We start from the raw sequence: 22,714 nt of genomic DNA, 5'->3' as shown, positions 1-22,714 counted from the left end.
GTCCAAAACATGGTTCTGATGACAGACGCATGGCCAAGATTAGGCAAAATATTACAGACCTGATCTTGCATAGCTGTAATACTTAAGTCTAGGCTGCAATACTTGGAAGATGCAGGGAAAGGCGGACCACCCAAATATCTCTGTGATCCCTGACTTCACTTGAACATTACAGTGCCATACCCAGGAGAATGATTATTACAATAGCAGATCTAAGTAGAAACCAAAAACATTCTGCCTCATGCAATAAAACAGATGAGAATTAACTACAACTAGAAAAGTGCACCCCTTGGACCGCAGATCTCCGCCAGGCCGGGTTTGTTACCCAGAGCTGTTAAACTTTGGAAGTCAATCATAGCCAATTGGAATGGGATATGAATAATCGTACTGATACATCTTGACCACATCATGAGTGCAGGGATAATGTGTGAGTTTTGTACAAAATATGTAGGAGTAGTAGTGAAAAGTGTTGGCAATACCTGTTACACCCTGATAAATTCTAAGCTCATAAATAGCTGTGGCTATCTCTGTGTTTAGTTATGCCATGCTTGCCAAGTGTTACACTATACTGATTGATTTCTTCCATTTCTGCCTTTAGTTTGTTGAACAGAAATGAAAATGCCAGAGCTAGTAATAATGAAGACAGATTTCAGCCACATTGCACTGTTTGCACACGGACTAACCCCTGATTTGTACTCGGTTGCACACAGTGTCGCACACTGAAAATAGCCATAGATACTAGCTGATATACAAGCTGACAACGCATCACATTGCAACAAGTTCTGAGCTTGTACATCTGCTTTTTTGTGCAAGACACTGGCGTGCAACTAAGAATAAATCAGGCTTAAGAAGGCTGGAATGCGGGGTGAGAGAGTGAGCTTTTAGGGAGTAGGGCTAAAAGCTAAAGGACAGAACACCCTCTCTCTAAGCTCCCATCTCCCACATCTGCAAAACAGATCACTTCTTGTGGTGTATGGGTAAGATTAACCCCTAATAAGACTCTGCATTAACACCTCACTGCCTCCGCCATGATAAATCCACTGCCAAAAGCCGTAGAGATGACGTGGCCTTATGGCACTCACTGACACACAGCACTGAAGGGAAGCAAGGGAGATAAACTTTAGATTTACAGGCTGTCTTAGTACTGTCCCTTTTTTTATAAGAGTGAATCTCGCTTTCACTCCAGCATGACCACACATACACACATGCACACATCACATGCACTCTTCTGAACCTCCTGACAGACACACACACACACACACACACACACACACACAGACACTCAAACGCACGCACGCACGCACACGCACACACACACACACACACACACACACACACACACACACACACACACACACACAATCCCTTTGAGAGTTGAGTTTCTGACTGCAGCTGGGTCATATTGACTTCCAATGTATGAGGGCAGTAAAGTAGAGTGTATTAAGAATTCATGGTGCACGTCTTGGACTCCAGCGACCCATGATAAAATAGACCCGCTAAGGCAGAATGCCACAAAGAAATAGCCAATACTGGAGGGACACATACTGTACACACAGACATGAGTCCTTATCTTGCAGGGATCAACATATACCCTTGTTTATGAATTCACATGACCTCTAATAACAGTAATAGGCACAGTCTATTACAAAGACACATGTACAGTGCACTTTCAGGATGGGCGGACTGGACACACATGCCTCTCTCTCTCTCTCTCTCTCTCTCTCTCTCACACACACACACACACACGCGCGCACACACGCACACACACACTTGTCAGAAGGTGTGTATTGATGGCGCTTGTGGTTACAGATCACAATAACAAATGTAAGAAACCAAGCCCTGAGGTTTAGTTGGACTGCGTTTCTGCAGCGATTAACACATTAACACGTCATGGGCCTTCCATCCCTTTCTCCTCTCTCCTCTCTCCTCTCTCAGGACATGGGTTGCCTCTACTTGAGGTGGAAGTTATCCATCACCTTCTTTTTTTATTCCCTCTCCCCTCCATGGAGCCCCTCACAATCACCTCATCTTTCTTCATCACATCTGCCAAAACATTTCTCTCACGCTTCCAACACTCCGAGGCTTTCAAGCATTCCCCAGAAGTAAAGTTCTGGACCGAGTGACAAAGGCCTTGCATGTCAGTGCTTAACATTTTCACCATATGAACAGATTTGATTTGATAATAAGCAGGCTTTTATGTAAAATGCACCAGTGGGATTCTACTAATAGGTGCTCCATGGCCAACTCTCAGGATGTCACTTCCTTCGTGCTGCGTGCTTCAAGCAGTTGCTCAAGTAACGGTGAACATCACAGAATTGGATACGGTACAGTTCCACGAAACTCTCAATCAACATTACCATGTCCAAATGGAGCAGCTAAATCGGAAAACAGACATATTTATTTGAAAGGGAGCCTTTGGGACAAGTTTCATAAAAGACAGACAGACTGTCAAAAACTGGTTCAGGGGCTAAAGATGAGACATCATTCATATTTGAAATGGACCGGAAAAGTCACCAAAAGAGCAGCAGTAGGCCTACAGGCTAGCCTACTACACAATAAAATCCTCAGTGTTCATTTATCCATTTGTAACTCTGCGAATTGTGTAGTGGTTGGAGAAGCTATTTGTGCTATCTGCCTATATATGGGCGTATCGGGTTTGTTTATGGTTATGTCTGAGTCAGACTGATGTGGTAGTGGTCCAGCCATCCGTCCATTAGCCAATTTTAATAGGATAGGATACAACCCCAGTCACAAAGCCCTTGAGCTTGACCAAATTGACACTGTTCCAGTAGGCCTATATAGCTGGTTGGTTACATGGTATACATGTTTGTAACCTTCATTTATCCTATCGCTGCTTTGCTCATAAAATTATGTAGCCTACTGTAAGTAATGTACTTAATAAATGCAAGCGTCCTATCTTTCTCATCAATAGGGAAGGTTAACGTGCCATAGTAGCCTAAAAGTAATTTTGGTAATTTTTTGCGAGATTATTTAGGCCTACAGATAAAAATAAAGAAAATAAAAAGAAAAGAAAAAAAGTTAGCAGGCCAATAATGTTTTATTTTAAAATGTAAATATATAAATAAATAATACACCGGGTACACTGTTTAGACTGCTACACGCTGTGACACACAGGTCGGTTAAGAATCTGGTTAATTTGGTTTAGATGAGGACTGACAGCTAGCTAGCTTCAGACAATAAACAAGTGCAAGTCGGTGGTAAACAAAAACTGAACAGAAAGCAGGTGGAGGACAACATCTGTTCTTCTTGCATTTACTGTTCCTTGGTAAATTGTATATATGGCAGTGGTGTAAAGTAACTAAGTACATTTACTCAAGTACTACTACTGTATTTAGGGAATACCAAAACGTTCGCCCCAAAACACAGTCGCCCCGGGGCAAATCCGGCAGTATTCACCTGGTACTCCTAAACGTAACCTCAGTAAACTATGCCTAAAAACCTAAACTTATTCCTAAATTTAACTCAAACTATGCCTAACCCTAAACTTACGGCGGTTATTTCCAACCTTATCCTCAGTAAAACAAATACAAGAATACAAGGATCGCTGGTCCGCGGAAAAAAAGGGGGCGAGTGTGTTTTGGGGCGAGTCTTCTGGTTACTTAAAGGGATATTTCACTTTCAAAAAAACTTTTGGTCATTTTATCGTCTACTCAGGCCTTTGTGAACGCTCCAGACAGTTTTTAAGTTGCTTGATTCAGTATTTAGATATTTGATATTCATTTTAACAGACACGCCCCCTTCCTATACAAACCCATTGTAACTTCAAACTCCATTTTAACCATGTTAGATTCATCAAAAACACCCGTCCTTGGTTCTGGTGACTCACCCTGCCCTCCTAATGCGTGAGGGGGCCGTGTTTTTCCGATAATGTTTTTCATTTTTTTTTTTTTTTTTTTGTATTTTATTATTTTCATTTTCCCAAAAAAATATAAAAAATAAATGAAAAAAGTAATTGAAAAAACACGGCCCCTCGCGTATTAGGGGGGCGGTATGAGTCACCAGAACCAAGGACGGGTGTTTTTGATGAATCTAACATGGTTAAAATGGAATTGGAAGTTACAATGGGTTTGTATAGGAAGGGGGCGTGTCTGATTAAATGAATATCAAATATCTATATACTGAATCGAGCAACTTAAAAACTGTCTGGGGGGTTCACAACAGCCTGAGTAGACGATAAAATGACCAAAAGTTTTTTTGAAAGTGAAATAACCCTTTAAGTACAATTTTGAGTTTTTTTTTTTTTTTACTTTACTGGAGAATTTCCAATTTTCAGTACTTTTACTTTTACTCTACTACAATTATTAGATTTTTTTTGTCGTTACTTTTGAAAATAGCCTATCTACAAGCTCACAATGCATTGAGATGCAAGCATTATGAGCTTGTAGAGCTTGCTATTTTCAAATGATTTTTATACATTTAATTATTTTAAACTTGTGAAATGGCAGTGCTTTTGGTACTTTAAAGTACATTTTGATGCCAATACTTTTGTACTTTTAAGCAAAAGCCTGGAATTCAGAATTTACTTTGAGTAAAATAGAGTATATCTACATAAACATAAACTAAACTACATTTACTTAAATAAAAAATGTGAGTAGCCTACTTTTTCCACCACTGCCAAAAGGGATACATACAAAATAGGATACATCACGCCTGATGTGGCCTGCTCGCATAGGCCTTCTAACGTTCTCCACCTTGCTGGTTTAGTTTTCGAGACACTGGGTTCAGGCGTTGCCAATATGTATTTGGCAATTTTGGTAGTGTTAGCGAATTTATATTATAGGCTATGCCATTCAAACAATGAAAACGTAGGTCGCAGGTAGGCATATTAAAAATAGTCTGACAATCCCCCCCCCCCCCCAGATCTTTTTTTTTTTCAAGAATTAAAAACAAATTCAAATAATTTTTTAACATAATTTCATAGATATACATATATTTCTAATCTAAGAAATTCCATGTTAGAAAAACTAACTTTTAAGAAGTAGTGAAAATAGCAGATCTACAAGCACACAAAGCAATGCTATTTTCACTAGTTTGGGTCCCGGGTAAATGTCTAATTTCTCTTTAAGGTCTCGAGCTAAAACGTTTGGGAACCACTGGTTACTTACAAAGTAACCTCGCGTCACCAGTCTTTCCACCTACTTACAAAGTACTATGACCAAAGTATGCGGTCTCTCGCTTGCTCTAAAGTGGTGACGGCTACCATCTAGTGGTCATTCTGAGTATAACTAGATATCTTGGTTATAGAAGAAAAAACAGAACCTTTACAATTCAATCTAGAACTAAGAAACTAGTAATAAATACATTAAAGTAAAACGGTGTTACCTTGATGACATTTGGTTTGTACAACACCATGGTGTACAAACCAAATTGTCCTTCCCATACAGCGAAAGGAATTGGTAAAGGTTCAAGCTTTTAAAAATGGAGGCACTAGCACACATTACACACATTTTAATTTTTAATATTCTTTATGGAGCTAAATACAACAAAGCAATAATGAAATTGTCAATATATAAAAGCATGCAAAAGAGGGGAAAAGAGAACAAAACAAGGGGCTTGTTAACAACTGGACAAATTAGGGGAGCAAATAGAGCTGCCGGCATTGTATGCCAGTCTGTGCCAATCCGATACCACATAATTTATGACAAGATGAGTATCGACCGATACACAAGTTGTGGGTATCAGAATCGGTATCGGGAAGGAATGTTTTTTATTGGTACATCTCTAGGAGCAAACGTTGATGAAAGAAAGGAAAGGAGAAAGGAAAGGAGAAAGAGAAGAAGAGGGGACGACGGGGAGCAAGGGGGGGGGGGGGGGAGAAAAATCAACAAAACATATCTACATATATACACAGACACTGGATGCCCATGCTATTAAATGTAATTAGCAGGTTTATAGTACTCCATCATAACGGTAGACTATTTGCTTTGGAAATGAAGGCTGTGATCATTTCCCGGAGCTGCTGGAGGTATACTTGGCACTCTTCACTCGTCTTAGAAGTTACACGCTGCATTCTGCTGTGTTGATCCTCCAGGTATTTCTGTTTATTGGATGGGGTGGGGTGGGAACACAATAACTCAGATTAGGTAAATGCAGGTAGTTATACACCCTGAACAACTGCTTACCTTTTTTTCTGTGGCCAAATTACTTCTTCTACTTCTTTTTTTTGCAAACTTGAGGGAAAAAAGGAGGCGACCAAGTATAGACCCTTGGAGGACCCCAGTCAACAAAGTTTAGGATTTACGTGGTTGAAGATAGATAATTACATTTTTAGCTTATACTTACCTTATTTTCTATGGCCAAATTTAGTTACTAGTAGCACTCAATTCAGTAATGGCTTCTTAAAACAGTCACAAATAACTTAACAGTAGTTATTGTTTATGATTGTATTATTTACTTCTTTCTCTAAGAGATAGGTCTACAAAAAGATAATTTATTAGTCACATTCTTGCTGGTTTAGTTAGCTTAATAATTCTGAGTGACAGATGAGTTTCAAGTTATTAAGTTAGCTAGTTAGATAATCTTGTACCTCTATAATGAAGACGTGGTTGGTAGCAGTGGTGAAGACAGAGGCCAAGTTGTTTGTTACTGTCCGTCTCTCTTCACTGGTCTCCTGCAGCACCAGGTGGTACCTAGGGTTCACAGAGGAACACTCAAGTCAATGTCTCTTTCTATTATAAAAACTAATAGAATACGCACATCACTTGGTTGAGGTGCTGGGTTGGAAAGTAACATTAAGAAAAAGAGAAAAAAAGAGAAAATTTACATTGGAGCAGATGTGTGCGGGTTTATTCTTTTTCTTTCTATTTTAAACACTTATAACTCAATTTTAGACCGACAATGCTCACACACCAAGTAATCCTTCCAGAAGAATGTTTCTCTGAATAGAGAATACTAGACACTCATAATCTGACACGCAAGGGTGAGTGATTATTGTACATGAGCGTACCAGTACTTTCTTAACCACAGACGTGCCTTTGAAATATAATATACTGCAACATAAACATTCAATATGGTGATGTATGCATGAACAACACCAGTTGACTCATCATTGATCATCTCCTCCCCTCCACCACAAACGTTCATTCTGTTCAGTGTAATACAGTGGATTTGAAGATGTACTGTAGCACTAAGGGTGAAAGGCAGAAAGAAAAACACTTACTGCTGCTGCGTTGCCTTCAGTTTCTGCACAGCATCGTCATAACCATGGGCAACCTTGTCCTCAAGGAGCTTCTGGTGGTTTTCAATTGAGTCCTTCTCTGTTGCCCATTTCTGCTCTTCAAGTGCCATATCCTACACACACACACACACACACACACACACACACACACACACACACACACACACACACACACACACACACACACACACACACACACACACACACACACACACACACACACACACACACATTTGTTGAAGGTTGTTAAATCAATAATTTCCTAAGTGTGACCTGCTCAGTAATTTTCAGTCAGATGTCGTTGAAGAAAAAACTTATTTTATTTTTTAAATCAAATGTTAAAATCAAGTTGTTGAGAATCAGTATGCTCAGGGAAGCTGCTCTGGATGAACAACAGGATCAGTTTATACTAGTACAGGTATAGGGCACACAGCCAGGCAGGCTGTATAGAGAGTTAGTGGACCACATGATTCCAGTTTGATTCTGGCTGGAGACCTGCGTTACAGCTCTACCTTCTCCTTCCTGTCTTTGTACATTTTTCAATGTAAATTCTTACATTTCAAAATCTTAAATGTATCAAATTCCTGTGAAAATCCTGTAGGAAACGAAAAAGGCATATCTATTTGTGAACATAGAAATGGGCCCCTGACCCAAAAATGGGTCCTGACCCACTGCTTGGGAACCACTGCTTTTTACTGTACGTGATATACTTTACCTGCATGTCATGTTCTGATCGTTCATCCAATCTCCGAATCTGCTCTCTCAGCTGCTTCAGCTGATTGTTCTTGTCCAAGATGTTAGAAGTCATCTGAGACAAACAAACACATGTACTTTGATTACCTGATTCAAAACTAACTGCAGCACAATGTTGGAATTATCAGAGTTGACCAGATCAAGATGACAAACTCAGCTTGTTAAAATACATGCATACATCATGCCGATTATACACTGTATATGTGCATTGACAAAATTGTATTCCTTCCAGAGTAAACACCGACAGATCAGCTCAATGCAATACATCAGCACAATGCAATAAATTGGCAACATGTTACCTGCTCAATAGACTCGCGCACACAGAGCTTCTTGTTGGCCAGTCGACCGCTCTGCTCGTCCATGTCAGTGATCATCTTTCTCAGGGGGATCTAAACGTGCAGCATACACCAGTATGACTACAATAGCAAAATCTAGCCATCTTCTAACACAAGGCAATGCCAGCATGAGATAGGAATAGAATACGAATAAATGCAGGAAGTCTCTAAAAATGCATATGCTCGATGAGCATATGAGCCTAAGCACTGGGACAGTAAACTTGGGCTATGTTGCTGTTATTCTAATGACTTGCAAAAGTATGCTGAAATGAGTCAAGACCTATAATCAAATTCTAGATACAGGTACCTATCAACTGAATAAAAGCTACAATGTTATTCATTGAAAATTATTCAGTAAATTATATGGATTATATTATATTGCTAATACAATGACAGTTGACACTAAAGCAAGGGATATCAATGTTTCTTCAAATACAGTAAAGCTATGGTATTAGAGTCTAATTTTTATATTTTAGATCAGTGGATTGGTCAGACCTTTTTTTGGTCTAATAATTAGACCAAAAAAGGTCTGACCAATCCACTGATCTAAAATATAATAAATATGGATGCCGATCCGTACCTGTATCTGCGCTTTATACTGGAGCATAGCACCAGGTTGATACATGGAGGTGCTCTTCATCTCAAAATCATGTCCACAGGCATTCTCTGCGGATGCTGGGATGAGCTTCAGCTTACGGGCCATCTTATGGTACTCTGCCAGCTTCAATTCAACCTGTGATGATGTGGAAGGAGGAAAAGAGAGGAGGCGGGAGGTATAGGTAACCATATTTTACTCATGTGATTCTTAATTTGAAAGACTGAAATGTGAAAACTTAGGTCAATGCATACATATCACAACATTTGAAAAGGTGAATCACTGAGCTAAACTAAAACGACACCACTATGGCCAAAAATTTTACACTTGGCCTATAACCACCAGGCACAATATTTTCTCCAAGTTCCCGTCAGTGCAGGGATTCCCAAGTATTGTGGGACAAAACCATTGATGAGGATTTGGAGTTCCTGATGTGGATGTGTCAGCACTATTCCAGCACCTTGTGCAAGTTTGACTAGCCTTTTATTTGGAGAACCATTTCAACTGGATTGGATTGCACAGACCGATAATACAATGGTGAAAATAATATACAATAAAAGCCACAGTTTTCTGTACTGATGGTGGATTGTCCCTTTTCCTTAGGCCCACCCTTTTTGATCGATTCAATACTTTATTAACACGATTATTAATAGTATGGGTAGTACAGTCAAAGGTTATGCTAAAAGCATAACACAAAAAGCCCCAGGGGCTTGTTTCCATTGTGGTCAGGTCCATTAACCTTTTATGTCTGTTAGTGCCAACTGTACTGACTACTACGGTGTGCCAAACTTACAAACTTCAATTGTGGTTTAGAAACGCTGATGAAGGCCTGAGTAGTCGAAACGCATCTGTTTTTCTGAGACTGCTGCTAAGGTATGTTAAAAATTCAAAGACAAGTGCCAGTAGAGCACACTTAGCTCGGAACATGTACGAATACATTGTTTCAGGAGAACAGTATCATAATAGTGAATCCTCTGTCATACCACACGGTTACAAATGGAATTCACGCTACTGTTCATGTACTGAATATACGCACTTTCTCCTTGATTGTGGCCAGGCCCATCTCTTCGTGCCACACGTGTTGCTCCGCCTCCTCCTGAGCCTTGCTGAGAATGGACATTGTCTGCTGGAGCTCTATCTTCTCCCTGTTGATCCTCTCTATGTCAGCTGGAGTGTACTTCTGATTATCCAGGAGGTGCTGCAGTCTGGCCTGCTCCTGCTTCAGAGAATCGAGGTGACGGCCTGTAGAGGTAGAAGGGGACAAAACACATCACCATGTTTTTACATACAAATCTATTTCAGCCAAGGGAGAAAGACCTTTGGAAAAGACCCATTTATGTACAAATAGTACTTCTGTAATCAGAAACCATTTTTGGTATACATCCAGTTAATCAATACAAGGCCATGTACTGTATCAAGATGATTGAAATACACTTTACAAATCCACAAAGGGTTCGGTATGGAATGCCAAGAAACAGGCTCAATAGAAGTTCTTGATGGCCATTTACCAGTGACCTCCACCTCTTCGGCCAGTCTGGCGTCCTGGGTCTCCACACTGGCTTTGTAGGTCTCTAGATTGCTGTGGTAAGTGTCCAACTTCTGGATTTCTGTCTGCAGTTTCAACTTCTCCATCCTCTTGTTCATGAGAGGATCCTGGTGGAGAAAAGAAGAGGTGACGGATCTGGTTTCTCTTTTTTTTTTTCTTGCATTGGAAAATGTGGTGCTGTGTATACGAAGATGAACACTCTTTCACTTCAAAAAGAGAATATCTACACGCAAAAAAGTTATCCGTCACAGCTTGCACTTCATCAATCAATCATCTGAAATCATAGGTGCTTTGAGGACACACTTTCATCTCACCTTCCCTCTTGTATATTATCTTCACTACAGTGGTTAAAGACAAATTCTAGTTTAAAGGGATTGTAGGCAAGTTCAGAGATAGAAAAATGAAAAAAAAACTGTTGTCAAACACCGCCCCTCCACTCCCCTCCCCCCTCCTCATCAGCAGTTTGTTTCCCCGACCACCGGGGGTGACGCAGGGGGGACTTCTAAACGGGCCATGCCGAAAATAGGTTGCTTTATTCGGATACAATGCGTGTCACTGCCCGCCCCTGCCAGTTCTCTGAATTAAAAAATAATAATAGGCTCTGTCATGATAAATTGACCACATATATGAAGTTAAACAACTAAATTCTATCCAAACGATATCTTAAAAGTAAATTCCTTGCCTCAAAAAATAAGTTTGAGAGCGTTTTAAAACCGAAAGTAAAAAGTTAAAACTGCCCACAGAAAACAATGGTGGCTCGTTCCATTTTTGACGGCTGCACTCGGTTCCATTCGGTTTCACTCGAACAGTTCAGACGGACACGCACATGCGCGTCCGTGCATTTACGTCCCGGACAAACATAAATAATAGGGAAAATACAGATTTCAGAAAGAGGACTGTGTTTCAATGCAGGAAAACACCCCAGCATCATTATATAGTGGCCGATAGAGGGGAAAAAATGCAAAATATATATATATAAATAAATAATATATTTTAAATGTAGGATTAATGTTGCCTAGAATCCCTTTAAAGTCTCTCATATTATGTTATGCCTAAAGACTGACCCTCGCGAAAACATATGTGATACCTATGGCCTTAACGATCAGTTTAAACTTTGAAGATCTCCATGTAAAATACGACTTAGTGCTGATATACAATTTCCCAGCCATTGGGGACGGTTCTTGTAAAGATGTGTGAAGTAAAAATTGCAATGCTTCTTACCGATTGGTTCTCCCTCTCCAGCAGCTCCACCTGTTCATTCAGCATCCCATATTTCTCCTCCACTGAAACCAGCAGGGCTTCATCCACATTGTAAAGTCTCTCTATGGAGACAGGCAGACACACCAATCAATGTCTATTCATAAACAATTGACCTCTGTAGAACAAGTGGTAAAGTTCACTATATAAAAAACTGTTCAAACATGAAACTTCAATAAAAAAAAATGGTGTAATATCCCCTGAATACTTACTTAATCTATTTAAGTGTACATGATCCTCCTTGTCAAACGTGTCTGCTCCCTGCATAAACTTGGTGTATGTCTCACCTATGTAGTCCAGGTAGAGCTATATTGACAATGGAAAGAGAGAGGGAAAGAAAGAGATGCAGATGAGAGAAAGCGATAAGAAACAGACAGGGTGTGATAAGACAGTAATCACATTACAGTGACAGTTTGGGAATTTGGAAAGAAATACAAAAAAAACAATGAGGGGAAAAAAACATCTTACTGTGATATATATACAGTAGTTATAAAACGTTGCCGCATGTATCTGATGACTTGTATTACAGTGTAATGCTTACCTTGTTACGCTCAACCCCATCTTCAACATTGTCTTCAGAAAAGCCCTTGAAGAGCAGGTTGTCCTCGTTCACACAGCTACAGTAGATCTGACAAACACACATTTTAAAAGAAATATTTATTCCAGGACATAATGTACAGTACCACTGCACCAGACTAAATACAAAATGAAGGCATCATTCATTTACATTCGAATCTCGTCTCTCTCCTCTAATTTCTATGGTACGGTACAAGATGCTCCTTACATTGACTGTGTCGATGAGCCAGATGAGAGCGCCCAGCACCTGAGGCCAGGTGTGTGGCGCTCCAACTGAATACATGGAGCTCTTAGACAGAGCAAATGGATACCTAAATCACAGAGGGAGACAGAGATGGTCAGCAGCGCAGTTTCTTAAATCCAGGAGACGGGAACCAAATTGGGCCATGGAGTCTGTTTCTGACAGATAATGAAACGTTTTTAAAGTTTTACTTTAACCAGAATGAAAATTAGTTCACTCAACTCAAGATACAGTATCCCATGTGCAAGTGGACATTTTGGCCTAAGTATGTCGCTTAAAAAGGCCTTTGGTCTAAAATCTCTTAAATCATTATGTTTCTTTATATGATCGCTACCAATTAAGCATGACTGTTCATTGATTTATTTTAAAAAGTTATGAACTAGCACTTAAACAAGACTATTACAGGAGGAGGTACATGAGATTCTAGTAGCAACTAGTCAAGCGATCGGAGAGCACAACCTACCCAAAGATCTGGGGTAATCTAAATCCAATTTAAGGGCTAGAAAAGCAGCCGCAAACGCCTACCACTTTGGAAAACAATCCTGATTCCGTCCCAATATGAAGGACCACCCTAAAGTCTCTCAATTGGTTCCACACAGTTCTAGCACCTACATCGAGTTTAGATTTCTTCAGACGTTTTGTTCGGCGGAGATCTCCAGTCGTCTACACAAGACTAGAGGTAAATTGGCAAAGAATTTACTCTTGTTTAGAGTTTAAAGTTAAGCCCTTTTTACCTAGTTATCTGACAACTTCATGACAATGAGAATTCACAGAAGGAATAGGTTCTATTAGACATGTATACAGAATAAAAAAGCAAGACTAATTTACCCAAGGTCTTTTAGGATCCGTGGCACCTCTTCCTCTACTTTGGATTTTGGCAACTGAAACGTTGGGTCCAGCTGACTGTAAATAAACTCAAACACTTTGAGGAACTCCTTGGTGGAGGGAGACTGGAGGGTTTTGGTAGACACAGCCCCTGGGAAGCCCTTTTCTGACAGAAACTACAAAGAAAAGTGACAGAACCAAATAAAGGGTCAAATACAGGAATACACTTTTGAAAGCCCTCGACAACTTTGTCATCCATCATGCACACACAGTACACTGAGACAGTCACACAGTCACTTTAATGTTGACCAGGTCCACAAAATGTAGATCACCTTTATTTTTTTAGGCCAACTCAAACTGAAAGGCCAGAAGGGGCTCAGACCTAGTGGTCACAAATAGAAGAAGACTACAATACTTTTTATACCCATTATAGGGCTACTGTATTTTGGATTGGAATTCAATTCTAATTTCAGAGAAGAGGCTAACGGTGGACAAGCCTATCCTGGTTGACACAGAACTGAAAAAGCTCTTCTCTGGTGAGAGTTTGAGGAATTTATTCTCAAAGCTTATATGTTGTGTATAGTTGCACACACCTGCACAAACACTACATTGAAAAAAAATGGAAGAAAATATTAGAATTAGTCAAAGTTTATATAGTACCTCGCATAACTTTCTGACACACTGTTGTACAAAGGATTTATCATGCAGAGGTCTGCTGTCCTTCAGTTTCTCCGCTCCTCCAAGCCCTCCAAAGGTGCTGTTGCGATGCACACCCATTCCACTAGTCCTGCAGTGATTAAGTTAAATATTCATTATTATTATTATCATTCAATATTAACTTGGATCCAACTAACAGAATATTCAAAAAAGTGAACATCAGCTCACTTTTTCAACGTGTAATGATATCTTCTAAAGCCTATTGATGGGATGTACATACCGAGCTCCAAAGAACGTGGTCCGCCTGTCAGAGGTCGCTGACGGGGGTTTGGTCATATTGAGTTTGCCAAATGAAGGCTGTTTACTGTAAATAAATGAAACCATACCTCATGAACAATGGCAACAATTAGATGTGCATGTAAAGCACGTACTTGTGATTTAGCAGCACAACAAAACATTTTGAAAAAAAGAATACCACAGGGATGTGAGGCATAGTATATCTATGTTACCCAATCTCCAATAACAATCTGAAAAGATCTTCCACTCATTAAGCCTCCATGTCTATTTCAAATGCCTCTAAATCAAACACATCTAAATGAACACCAGACTCAATGATGTCGACTACACAGTTAATCCAATGCCAGAAAATAGTGCTGTTAATACACTTAACAGGACATGCTAGTATACCTGGTCCTGGTGTCACATTGCTGAATGTCTGTCTGAAATAACTTCCTAAATATGGCATATAAAATCACACAATCATGTTGGTAAGGTTATCCGTTATGAGTGACTTCACTGTGTTGTAGGTAGGTACTAACATATATATCATATTGCAACATTCCCTCAGGTATGTGATATAAATAATGCACCAACTGTAACGTGGTTCTCAATGTGGAGACTCACAAAATGATATGTGAAAAAGACGATGACAGCTAAATGGTTGTTAGGGTCCAAATGGACCCTTAGGGGTCTCTAGACTAGGGTCCCAGAGATAGAAATCGTATCAAATGGGGGGTCCTCGAAATTAAAAAAGGTTAAGAATCACTGACTGACGTAGACAAAGTAAGGACTAAAGTTGGACTAATGGGCTGTGGCCCATTTTTAGGGACCAAAAGAGTTTAAAAGCAGGGTGTGGAGTGGACTATGGTAAATAGCTACCTCTGTGGTGTGGTATACATGCTCATCCTGTTGGTATCAGCCACCCGTAGAGGCATCATATCCGATGGTCTGCTGCTGGACGCTCGGTTCATCCTCCCACTAGAAGTGATGTCATGACATCATGTTAACACATAGCAGTGATTCTCAAAGTGGGGTCCAGGGACCCCCAGGGGTCCTTGAGGGAATTCCAGGGAGTCCCCAGCCAAATTAAGTGAATATAGCTTTAGTTTAAACCTATTAACAGCAGATCCACAAGCTCACAATGTGATGCGTTGTGATCTTGTAGATAATATAAATGCGATTTTGAAAATAATCTCGGAAAATGTAAAACATTTAACGACACAAATCTTGTATGGGCCTAGCCTTGGATCAAGACTATCATAGATGTATTTTATCGAGTCTGACTTTTACTTTCGTACCTCTAAGATATGCAAATGTAAAGATTTATAAAATACATCTATGATAGTCTTGATCCAAGGCTAGTAAAGTTGGGAGTTCTTGGAATGAAAAGGTTTGAGAACCACTTACTTACACATAGTAACCTCTGAGACTAACACATTCAAGAGTGAATAATAGTGACTATTTGAAAGGATGAACATGTCTGGGCTTTACGCAGGCCAACAGTGATGCTGATGCTGTTTATCTTTGAGGGCATGTCTGATATTGAACATCTACTCAAACTAATATAGTTTGTGCATGGAGGGCTTGATGTACTTAGTTCAATGACATATTTGGTTAATTAACGTTAGAAACTATTACAAGCAGTGGTGTACAGTAACCAAGTACTTTTACTCATTTACTACAAAAGTACAATTTTTAGGTATTTTTACTTCACTGGAGTACTCTCAATTTTCAGTAGTTTTACTTTTACTCCACTACATCTCAGAGGCAAATACTGTACTTTTTTACTCCACTACAATTATTTAAAATGTTTAGTTACTTGTTACTTTGTAGTTTTGATTATTACAAAACATCCATTAACCACTTCAGCCCTATATACATTTCGGCCATTTGAAAATACCCGATCTACAAGCTCACAATGCGTGGCAATGCTATGCATTGTGAGCTTGTAGATCTGCTATTTTCAAAAGATGTTTTATACGTTTAAAAACTTGTGAAATGGGACAGTCTGCACAACAAGTACTTTCTACTTTTGGTACTTTAACTACATTTTGATGCCATTACTTTTGTACTTTTACAAAAATGTGTCCGCTAGCCTTTAACAGCAGCGTAGCACTAGAAGGCACAGTGAGTGGGGATGTTGTTCTGTTAGCATGTTTTGTTAGCATCGCTAACTAAACAAAACGCTGGAATTAAGTTACCGCCACAATCTTATATCGTTAATTCGAGCTACGTTACATTTTCATCACAGCAACATAGCAATTTTTTTGTATTAGCTTCATTGTTTACATACCGATCCATGTCTTCACAGTGTACAGTAATCAGTCCTTATTTCATAAATGGCTGCAAACATTCAAAAAACTCCGCCTAAACAAAAGGGGCCAACGGCAGTTGATGACGTCATTTGACATCAGGAAACGGAAGAGCTGCTTGTTGTTGTGGGTTCGCGTGAAGCTTATTGGTGCATTACCGCCATCTGCTGCTCCGGAGTGTCGTCGACCAGGCAAAACATGTACGATCCAATTCACGTTTCAACAGTGGCGGGAAAAAGTGCATTTTTTTTCAAGTATCAATACTGCAATGTAGACACACTCCGGCAATCAAAATTTACTTGAGCAAAAGTACAAAATAATGGCATCAAAATGTACTTAAAGTTCCAAAAGTAAAAGTACTCATTATGCAGAATGTCCTGTTTCACAAGGTATCATTATGTATAAAATGTATATAAATCTCTCAAATAGCCAAAGTTTAAATAGGGCTGAAGAGGCTAAAGAGTGTTTTACAGACAGTTACAAAGTAACTTGTAACTAAAGTTTTCAAATAATTGTAGTGGAGTAAAAGTACAATATTTGTCTCTGAGATGTAGTGGAGTAGAAGTAAAAGTATAGCAAATTGGAAATACTCCAGTGAAGTATCTCAAATTTGTACTTAAGCAATTGCACTTAAGCGCACGCACGCACGGTTACCTACCTGACCCATGTTCAGTAATCATTTTCATGTTAATTCCTGCACCCCCAACCGCCCCGGATTATTCCTCATCTGGGGGGGGGGGCATCGCACATATACACTGCCTTGTACTACTCGGAACTACACGCTTCATTGACTCCTCTTCCTGACATTCCTCAAACGAGCCCGTCAGGTGGTTCCCCCTTCTATTAATTATTCATAAGTCTGCCCCTGCCATCCTAGGAGGACCATTTGCACTAGGCGGTGGCGCTGGCGCATGGTTGTTACTAGTTGGCCACCCTAGAAAAAGGACAAAAGTTACACATTAACTTCAGGAATTAGTTAATAAAGTACTAATGTTTACGCTTATGCACCATTAATAGTTACGTTTAGGCGTGGATTTGGCTTGATTAAGGTTAGATAAGGATCTGCGGATGGCGTTCCAGTGGGAATTCTGTCCCTTCTAGGATGACCATAAAGTGACAACTGGGTGGATAACTGACATTAGTCCTTTCTATACAGAGATCAGATCCCACAATATTGCCGTAAAGATGATCTGTCACTATGCTGGCTTTGCCTTTTTACACAGCCCAGTATTGTGTGCTTTACATAGCATGCCACCAATCCGGAAGCAGAGGTGAGGCGTGACAATAACACAACAGTGTCTAGCATCTGAGTGTTGTGGTGCCTTTGCTAGCCGTGAAACATTACTACCACTGTTCAAACACAAGCAAAGTTGCTGTGCATTGTATACATGTTGTATGCGATGGATAAAGTCAATGGCTGGGTTACTGGCTCAATAATGAATGCCAGTCAAATTTATATTGCTGTATGTTCTGCAGCTATTATCGAATGGAAAAGATCACATTTAACACTTTCAGCAGACAAGTGACAAAGAGAAGTAGAAAATTTATTGCAGTATTTGTTCCACCAAAAGGGGTATGGATCCCCTTTCCTCTTATTTCTAGGGTGACCTAATACAACAAAATCTACATTTACAAAATATCCTCCTGCGATAGGCCACATATACTGCATGCGTAGTTCGAAATAGAATAAATTATATCCAGAACTCTGCCATTGTACAGCATGGACAAATAAAAGTGAACAAAAATAAAAATTCAATTTTTTTCCAAAGATCTAAAAGCTAAAAGGAAAAAACCATCAGGGTGCTAATAGTATAATAAACTCCAAAAACACTTTTTAATAAGAACATCAAAAAGACTAATTTCCAACATTCACTTAAGGTTTTATTCTTTTTTTACAGCTTTTTTGTCTTCAGAGATATAAACATTTTAGTTTTTTGTCGTGTTAAACTATGATACAGTGGGAGTAGAAATGAGCGACTAGAATCTGCTGCACAACAGCGAAGGAGCTCCCACAACAATGTTGACATAACATTTCCCTCCGGTTCTCTTCTCTGATAGCCTTTTTAAGGGATAATTTGAGCGAATTATTCCTTTAATGCCTTCTGGATTCTATCCTCTGCACTTGTACACAAACAAAACATGAGCAGTCTCTCTAATATAGTAAGTCTTTTGTTTTTTTGTTTCATTTTCTTTTTTGCAAGAATAACGCATGTAAAAGTATGTAGTGTCAAATATTCTTGCCCTCTGTGTTTTCTTATAAAAAAAGGAGGGAGAGGAGGAGGGTAGGAATCCAGTGAAGTTTGGCTGTGTTGTCGGAGGTGGCAGGTTGAGGAGGAGCCGAAGCAGGGAGGAGAGGTGACTTGATAAAGTAGAAACGGGGAGAAGGGGAAAAAAAGGTTGGGGGTCATTAGCTAGCCCCTCCCTCCCGCGCCTCATACAGCTTGCGTAAAGTCTGTACTATTTTGTTGCTCAGTTTATGGTTGCTGGTCAAGGTAACCTTCTTGCAGATGATGTCCGACTCCTTAATAGTGTCCACCCAAGGCACAAGTTTGCGGCCATCCCGTTTCTTGGCCTCGGCCCAGGGTCCTGTGTAGGAGCCAGCCATCCAGTGGATGCGGTATCCGTTGCCGGTGCCCTGAATGACCCTGGCTATCTGCGGCCTGTCCTTGTACTTAGGGCAGCACAAGGCGATCACATCCATGCACTCAACAGTTTCGCTCATAAGGCCCGGGTCGCCGGCCGATCGCCGTGGCAGAGCTGGTCTTCGAGGAGTAGTAGAAGACTGAGGAGAGAAACATATTTATATTATTAATATTTCATATCCTACACATACCCGCTTCAGATTAACCACAAACACTAGATTCTCTATTCTGGGGCGAAAACATGGTGAAAATAGCAGTTCAACAACCTCACAATACGACGCATGGTAAGCTTGTAAATGGGATATTTTCGGCAAAGAGATTTGGTGAAGAGGGTAAAAACGAGTGGACCAAGTATAGAGGGTTCATAGAGTTTAAGTGGTTAAATGTCTCATCGGTGTTTCTGTGAAATGAACGTCTCTCACCCCAGGGATCTTCTCATCCGAATCACTGTAATCATCATCCGTCTCTGGTCCCGCTTGATTCCGTGGGCTGGGTCCTGCCATTGGCCCAGGGCCCCCCAGCAGGGCGTTTATGGCTTTATTTCTGATGTTAGCACTGGCAGATGCTTCTCCTTCCTCATCCTCCTCGTCTGGGTCCAGGTGTTCCATCAGATTTTTGAACTGTAGATGAAAGAGTTGAGAAGGATTTACTAATCAACTCTACTCAATAAAAAGGCAATACAACAATTGATTGTTTTAGTATTTATACAATTTCAATCCTGGAGCCAAGTGTTACAGTCTTACATCTAGGTACTGTTTGACTATCCGTCTCTTGATTTCATCCGAGAGTGTGGCGTGGGCCATATCATTGGCGATGAAGTCAAGGGTCTGCCGGGGGTTGTAGTGAACATTGCTTTTCCTGTTCACCGCCTTTTCATACACCTTGGCAGACTCCGTGGGTGAGTACTTCTGGATTTTACTGTGTATAAATTAAAAAAAGGATGCAAGTTATTCAATTTCACACATAGCCTAGTAGTAGTGAAGGTTGAATACCCGTAAATTTCGGACTATAAGCCGCGACTTTTTTTCCCCATTTTTCGACCCTGCGGCTTATATAACGGTACGGCTTATCTATGGATTTTTACAGCTAACGGCCACTAGGGGACCTCCTAAATCTATGGATTTTACACCCGCGGTTTATAGTCCAGTGCGGCTTATATATGTACAAATCATTCAATATAGCTGCTGCGGCTTATATTCAGGTGCGGCTTATATTCAGGTGCGGCTTATAGTGCGAAAATTACGGTACTTTAAATGAATATCTCGTTATCAGCTGTGGATCTCACCTATCAGAGAATCCGTACTGGTTCTTGAGGTGCTGTTTGAGTACCAGCAGCAGGAGGATGCCCTGCACGGCATTGGCAAAGTCCCGGAGTATTATGGGGTTCTCTGGGAGACGTCTCATCACCTTCTCCAGGTCCGCCACATTCATATCCTCCAAGTCTGAGTCCGATTCAGAGTCCGAGGTCTCTGAACGCGCCACAGGTTTTCTGGCCTTCTTGGGCCGCCGTACCACTTCTTCATCGTCTTCACTGTTCTCCTCTTCGTCACTCCTGCCCGAGTCGCAGTTCATCTTCTCCTCCTCGTTCTCATCAGATTCACGCTGCCTGTCTTTCTTTACCTTTTTCTCTTTCTCCTTGCGACCCGGCTCCTTTAGCAGAAACTGGAACAGGGAGGGAAAAGTGAAAGGCTCCATTAGCAACACAATAATGTTTATGTCCTTCTACTCTTCATCAACATAATTGTGAATGTTAAGGGCACAGACACCTTTCAGTAATGCTACCCTACCTCTTTGAACGTTTGCAGGAGGTTGCTGCCAGACACTGACAGGGTGATGTCTATGTGGTGCATGATGAAGAGAGGCTCCTCCTGGCTCTGGAAGGGGAAATATGCCAGGTTGTCTGCGATAAACAGCAGCATGTTCACTGCGGTCTTCTGCAGAGTGTAAGGGAGGGAGACAGAGAAGGAGGAGGAGTGAGGGAAGGAAAAGAAGAGAAAGAGACAGAATGGGAAGAGTGGCATTGGTCAGCAGAAGCAAAAAACTAGTCCCTTAGTCTAGTCCCCCGAAGGAAGCTTTGTAGAAAAAAAAGCATGGAGTCAGCTAGGAATGATCTACATGGAAATGTTATTTTTCACTGAGGCTCGTCGAGCCGTAGAATTAGTTTAACTCACAGAGCTGTCATCAAACAGGTTGAGCAAGGAGATGAGGAAGGCTCTCCGGTGCTGCCGGTTCCCCCTGACCATGCTGAAAAGGTGTGCGCAAAGCGCTGTGTTTGTCTCTTCTGTCCTGAACCCTCTGATGATCGCCTTACGGGATGAGACGATGGCCTGCTGTACTTGGAACGACATCTTCATCCCAGCAACTGCCTTCATCTTTTTTTGGAGAAGATGACAAAAAGGTTAGAGCTCAGGCAAATGTGAAACACCATAAATTTGATGAGTTAAATGGAGGTAAATGAGTTTCTATGAATTGGTAGCACTGCACAGTTCAATCGAGATTTTAGTTGAAACCTGTTATGAAGTAGAAAACAGTGAGGCTAATATGTGTTGTTGTGACCATATCTAGGCATGTGATGACCGTACCTGGGCATGTGATGGTCCGTTGTTGAACAAAAGGCTGAAATCTATGCAAAGCCAATCCGTTGGCCATTCAGGTACAAGTTGTACAGTAATAGACTGGACACTTTAGATTGATTGCATTTAATATTCTAACAATTCAGATTCACATCATTGCACCTTTCATATTGGTATCGCAAGGTTCTAGTGCTGAGATGTACGAGTAGGCACACAATCTTTTATTTTTAGAGTAGCCAATTCTTTTTTACTCCTTTTTCTCCCCAATTTAGTCGTTACGCCAATCGATTTCTCCCCACACACATTTCTGTGTTGTCACTGCTGTTGTATCCTACTGACTCACCTACCAGTGAGGAGCGCCCACTGAGAGGACATAGAGCCTTCGCTCTACTCCTCCCGCCCAACACTCCCTGCTGACAAGTGCCACCCCAGCCCGTAGGGCATGCAGTGACAAATATCATCCTCCCCGCCCCGGCTTCCCTCCCCCGGACACTGGGCAATTGTGTTTGTGTAGACGCTCGACAAAGCCGGACGCACCACAGTGGATTCAAACCCACAACCTCTGCGGTGGTGGGCAGGCACTTTACCTCCGCGCCACCTGAGCGCAAGGCACTTGAAGGTTAACAGACTTTTTCAGTCAATTGGTAAATATATTCTGTCCAAATACGGAGGACTTGGATAGGCTTCATTTTGAAATGAGCTTGCGTGTGACAACAACTTACATGGATAAATCCTGTGTACTTCTTATCGATCTCCACCAGTTGCGTGTCAGCCTTGTTCCTCATGCTGGGCTCTGGGTCTGTTCCCATTGCGACGAGGTAAGGGACACACTGCGAGAGGTGACATAAGAAGATGACAGCTGTCACATTCATGTTTTCCACATGCTGCACAGGGCACAGAGTTGCATTTTAATTTGCATACGAAAATC

The 22,714-nt window shown here is 40.8% G+C and overlaps 2 protein-coding genes across 5 annotated transcripts in view; both read right to left on the bottom strand.

The window, feature by feature from the left end:
• Positions 1-5,195: 5,195 nt before the first annotated feature.
• Positions 5,196-16,664, bottom strand: ndc80 (NDC80 kinetochore complex component). Its single transcript, XM_080434492.1, has 17 exons — positions 16,553-16,664; positions 15,139-15,237; positions 14,261-14,344; positions 13,984-14,110; positions 13,327-13,499; positions 12,466-12,568; positions 12,223-12,309; positions 11,894-11,987; positions 11,646-11,746; positions 10,387-10,531; positions 9,915-10,120; positions 8,864-9,016; positions 8,248-8,337; positions 7,911-8,003; positions 7,178-7,308; positions 6,545-6,647; positions 5,196-6,055 (listed from the first exon to the last, which is right to left on the bottom strand). The coding sequence occupies exons 1-17, from the start codon at positions 16,558-16,560 to the stop codon at positions 5,921-5,923; spliced, it is 1,932 nt and encodes a 643-aa protein (XP_080290618.1). The 5' UTR covers positions 16,561-16,664; the 3' UTR covers positions 5,196-5,920.
• Positions 16,665-18,094: 1,430 nt separating this feature from the next.
• Positions 18,095-22,714, bottom strand: part of nipbla (NIPBL cohesin loading factor a) — a 42,914-nt gene continuing 38,294 nt past the window's right edge. For all 4 annotated transcript variants that reach the window (XM_080434205.1, XM_080434207.1, XM_080434206.1 and 1 more), the window contains exons 43-49: positions 22,509-22,616; positions 21,385-21,585; positions 21,001-21,147; positions 20,499-20,875; positions 19,957-20,131; positions 19,636-19,833; positions 18,095-19,353 (exon numbers count right to left, since the gene is read on the bottom strand). In XM_080434205.1, coding sequence (XP_080290331.1) covers positions 18,979-19,353; positions 19,636-19,833; positions 19,957-20,131; positions 20,499-20,875; positions 21,001-21,147; positions 21,385-21,585; positions 22,509-22,616 — 1,581 coding nt within the window. In that variant the 3' untranslated portion in view covers positions 18,095-18,978. The remainder of the gene's footprint in view (positions 19,354-19,635; positions 19,834-19,956; positions 20,132-20,498; positions 20,876-21,000; positions 21,148-21,384; positions 21,586-22,508; positions 22,617-22,714) is intronic.

The sequence above is a fragment of the Gymnoscopelus braueri genome (genome assembly GCF_963280865.1).
Source record: "Gymnoscopelus braueri genome assembly, chromosome: 7".
Classification (NCBI taxonomy): domain Eukaryota; kingdom Metazoa; phylum Chordata; class Actinopteri; order Myctophiformes; family Myctophidae; genus Gymnoscopelus; species Gymnoscopelus braueri.
This window is presented reverse-complemented; position numbering and strand designations above follow the sequence as displayed.

Coding starts and splice junctions, on each gene's coding strand:
- ndc80 (XM_080434492.1), bottom strand. Junction 13,500..13,983: donor GTGTCAGAAAGTTATGCGAG/GTACTATATAAA, acceptor TTTTCTTTGTAG/TTTCTGTCAGAAAAGGGCTT. Junction 12,569..13,326: donor CGGATCCTAAAAGACCTTGG/GTAAATTAGTCT, acceptor TCTGTGATTTAG/GTATCCATTTGCTCTGTCTA.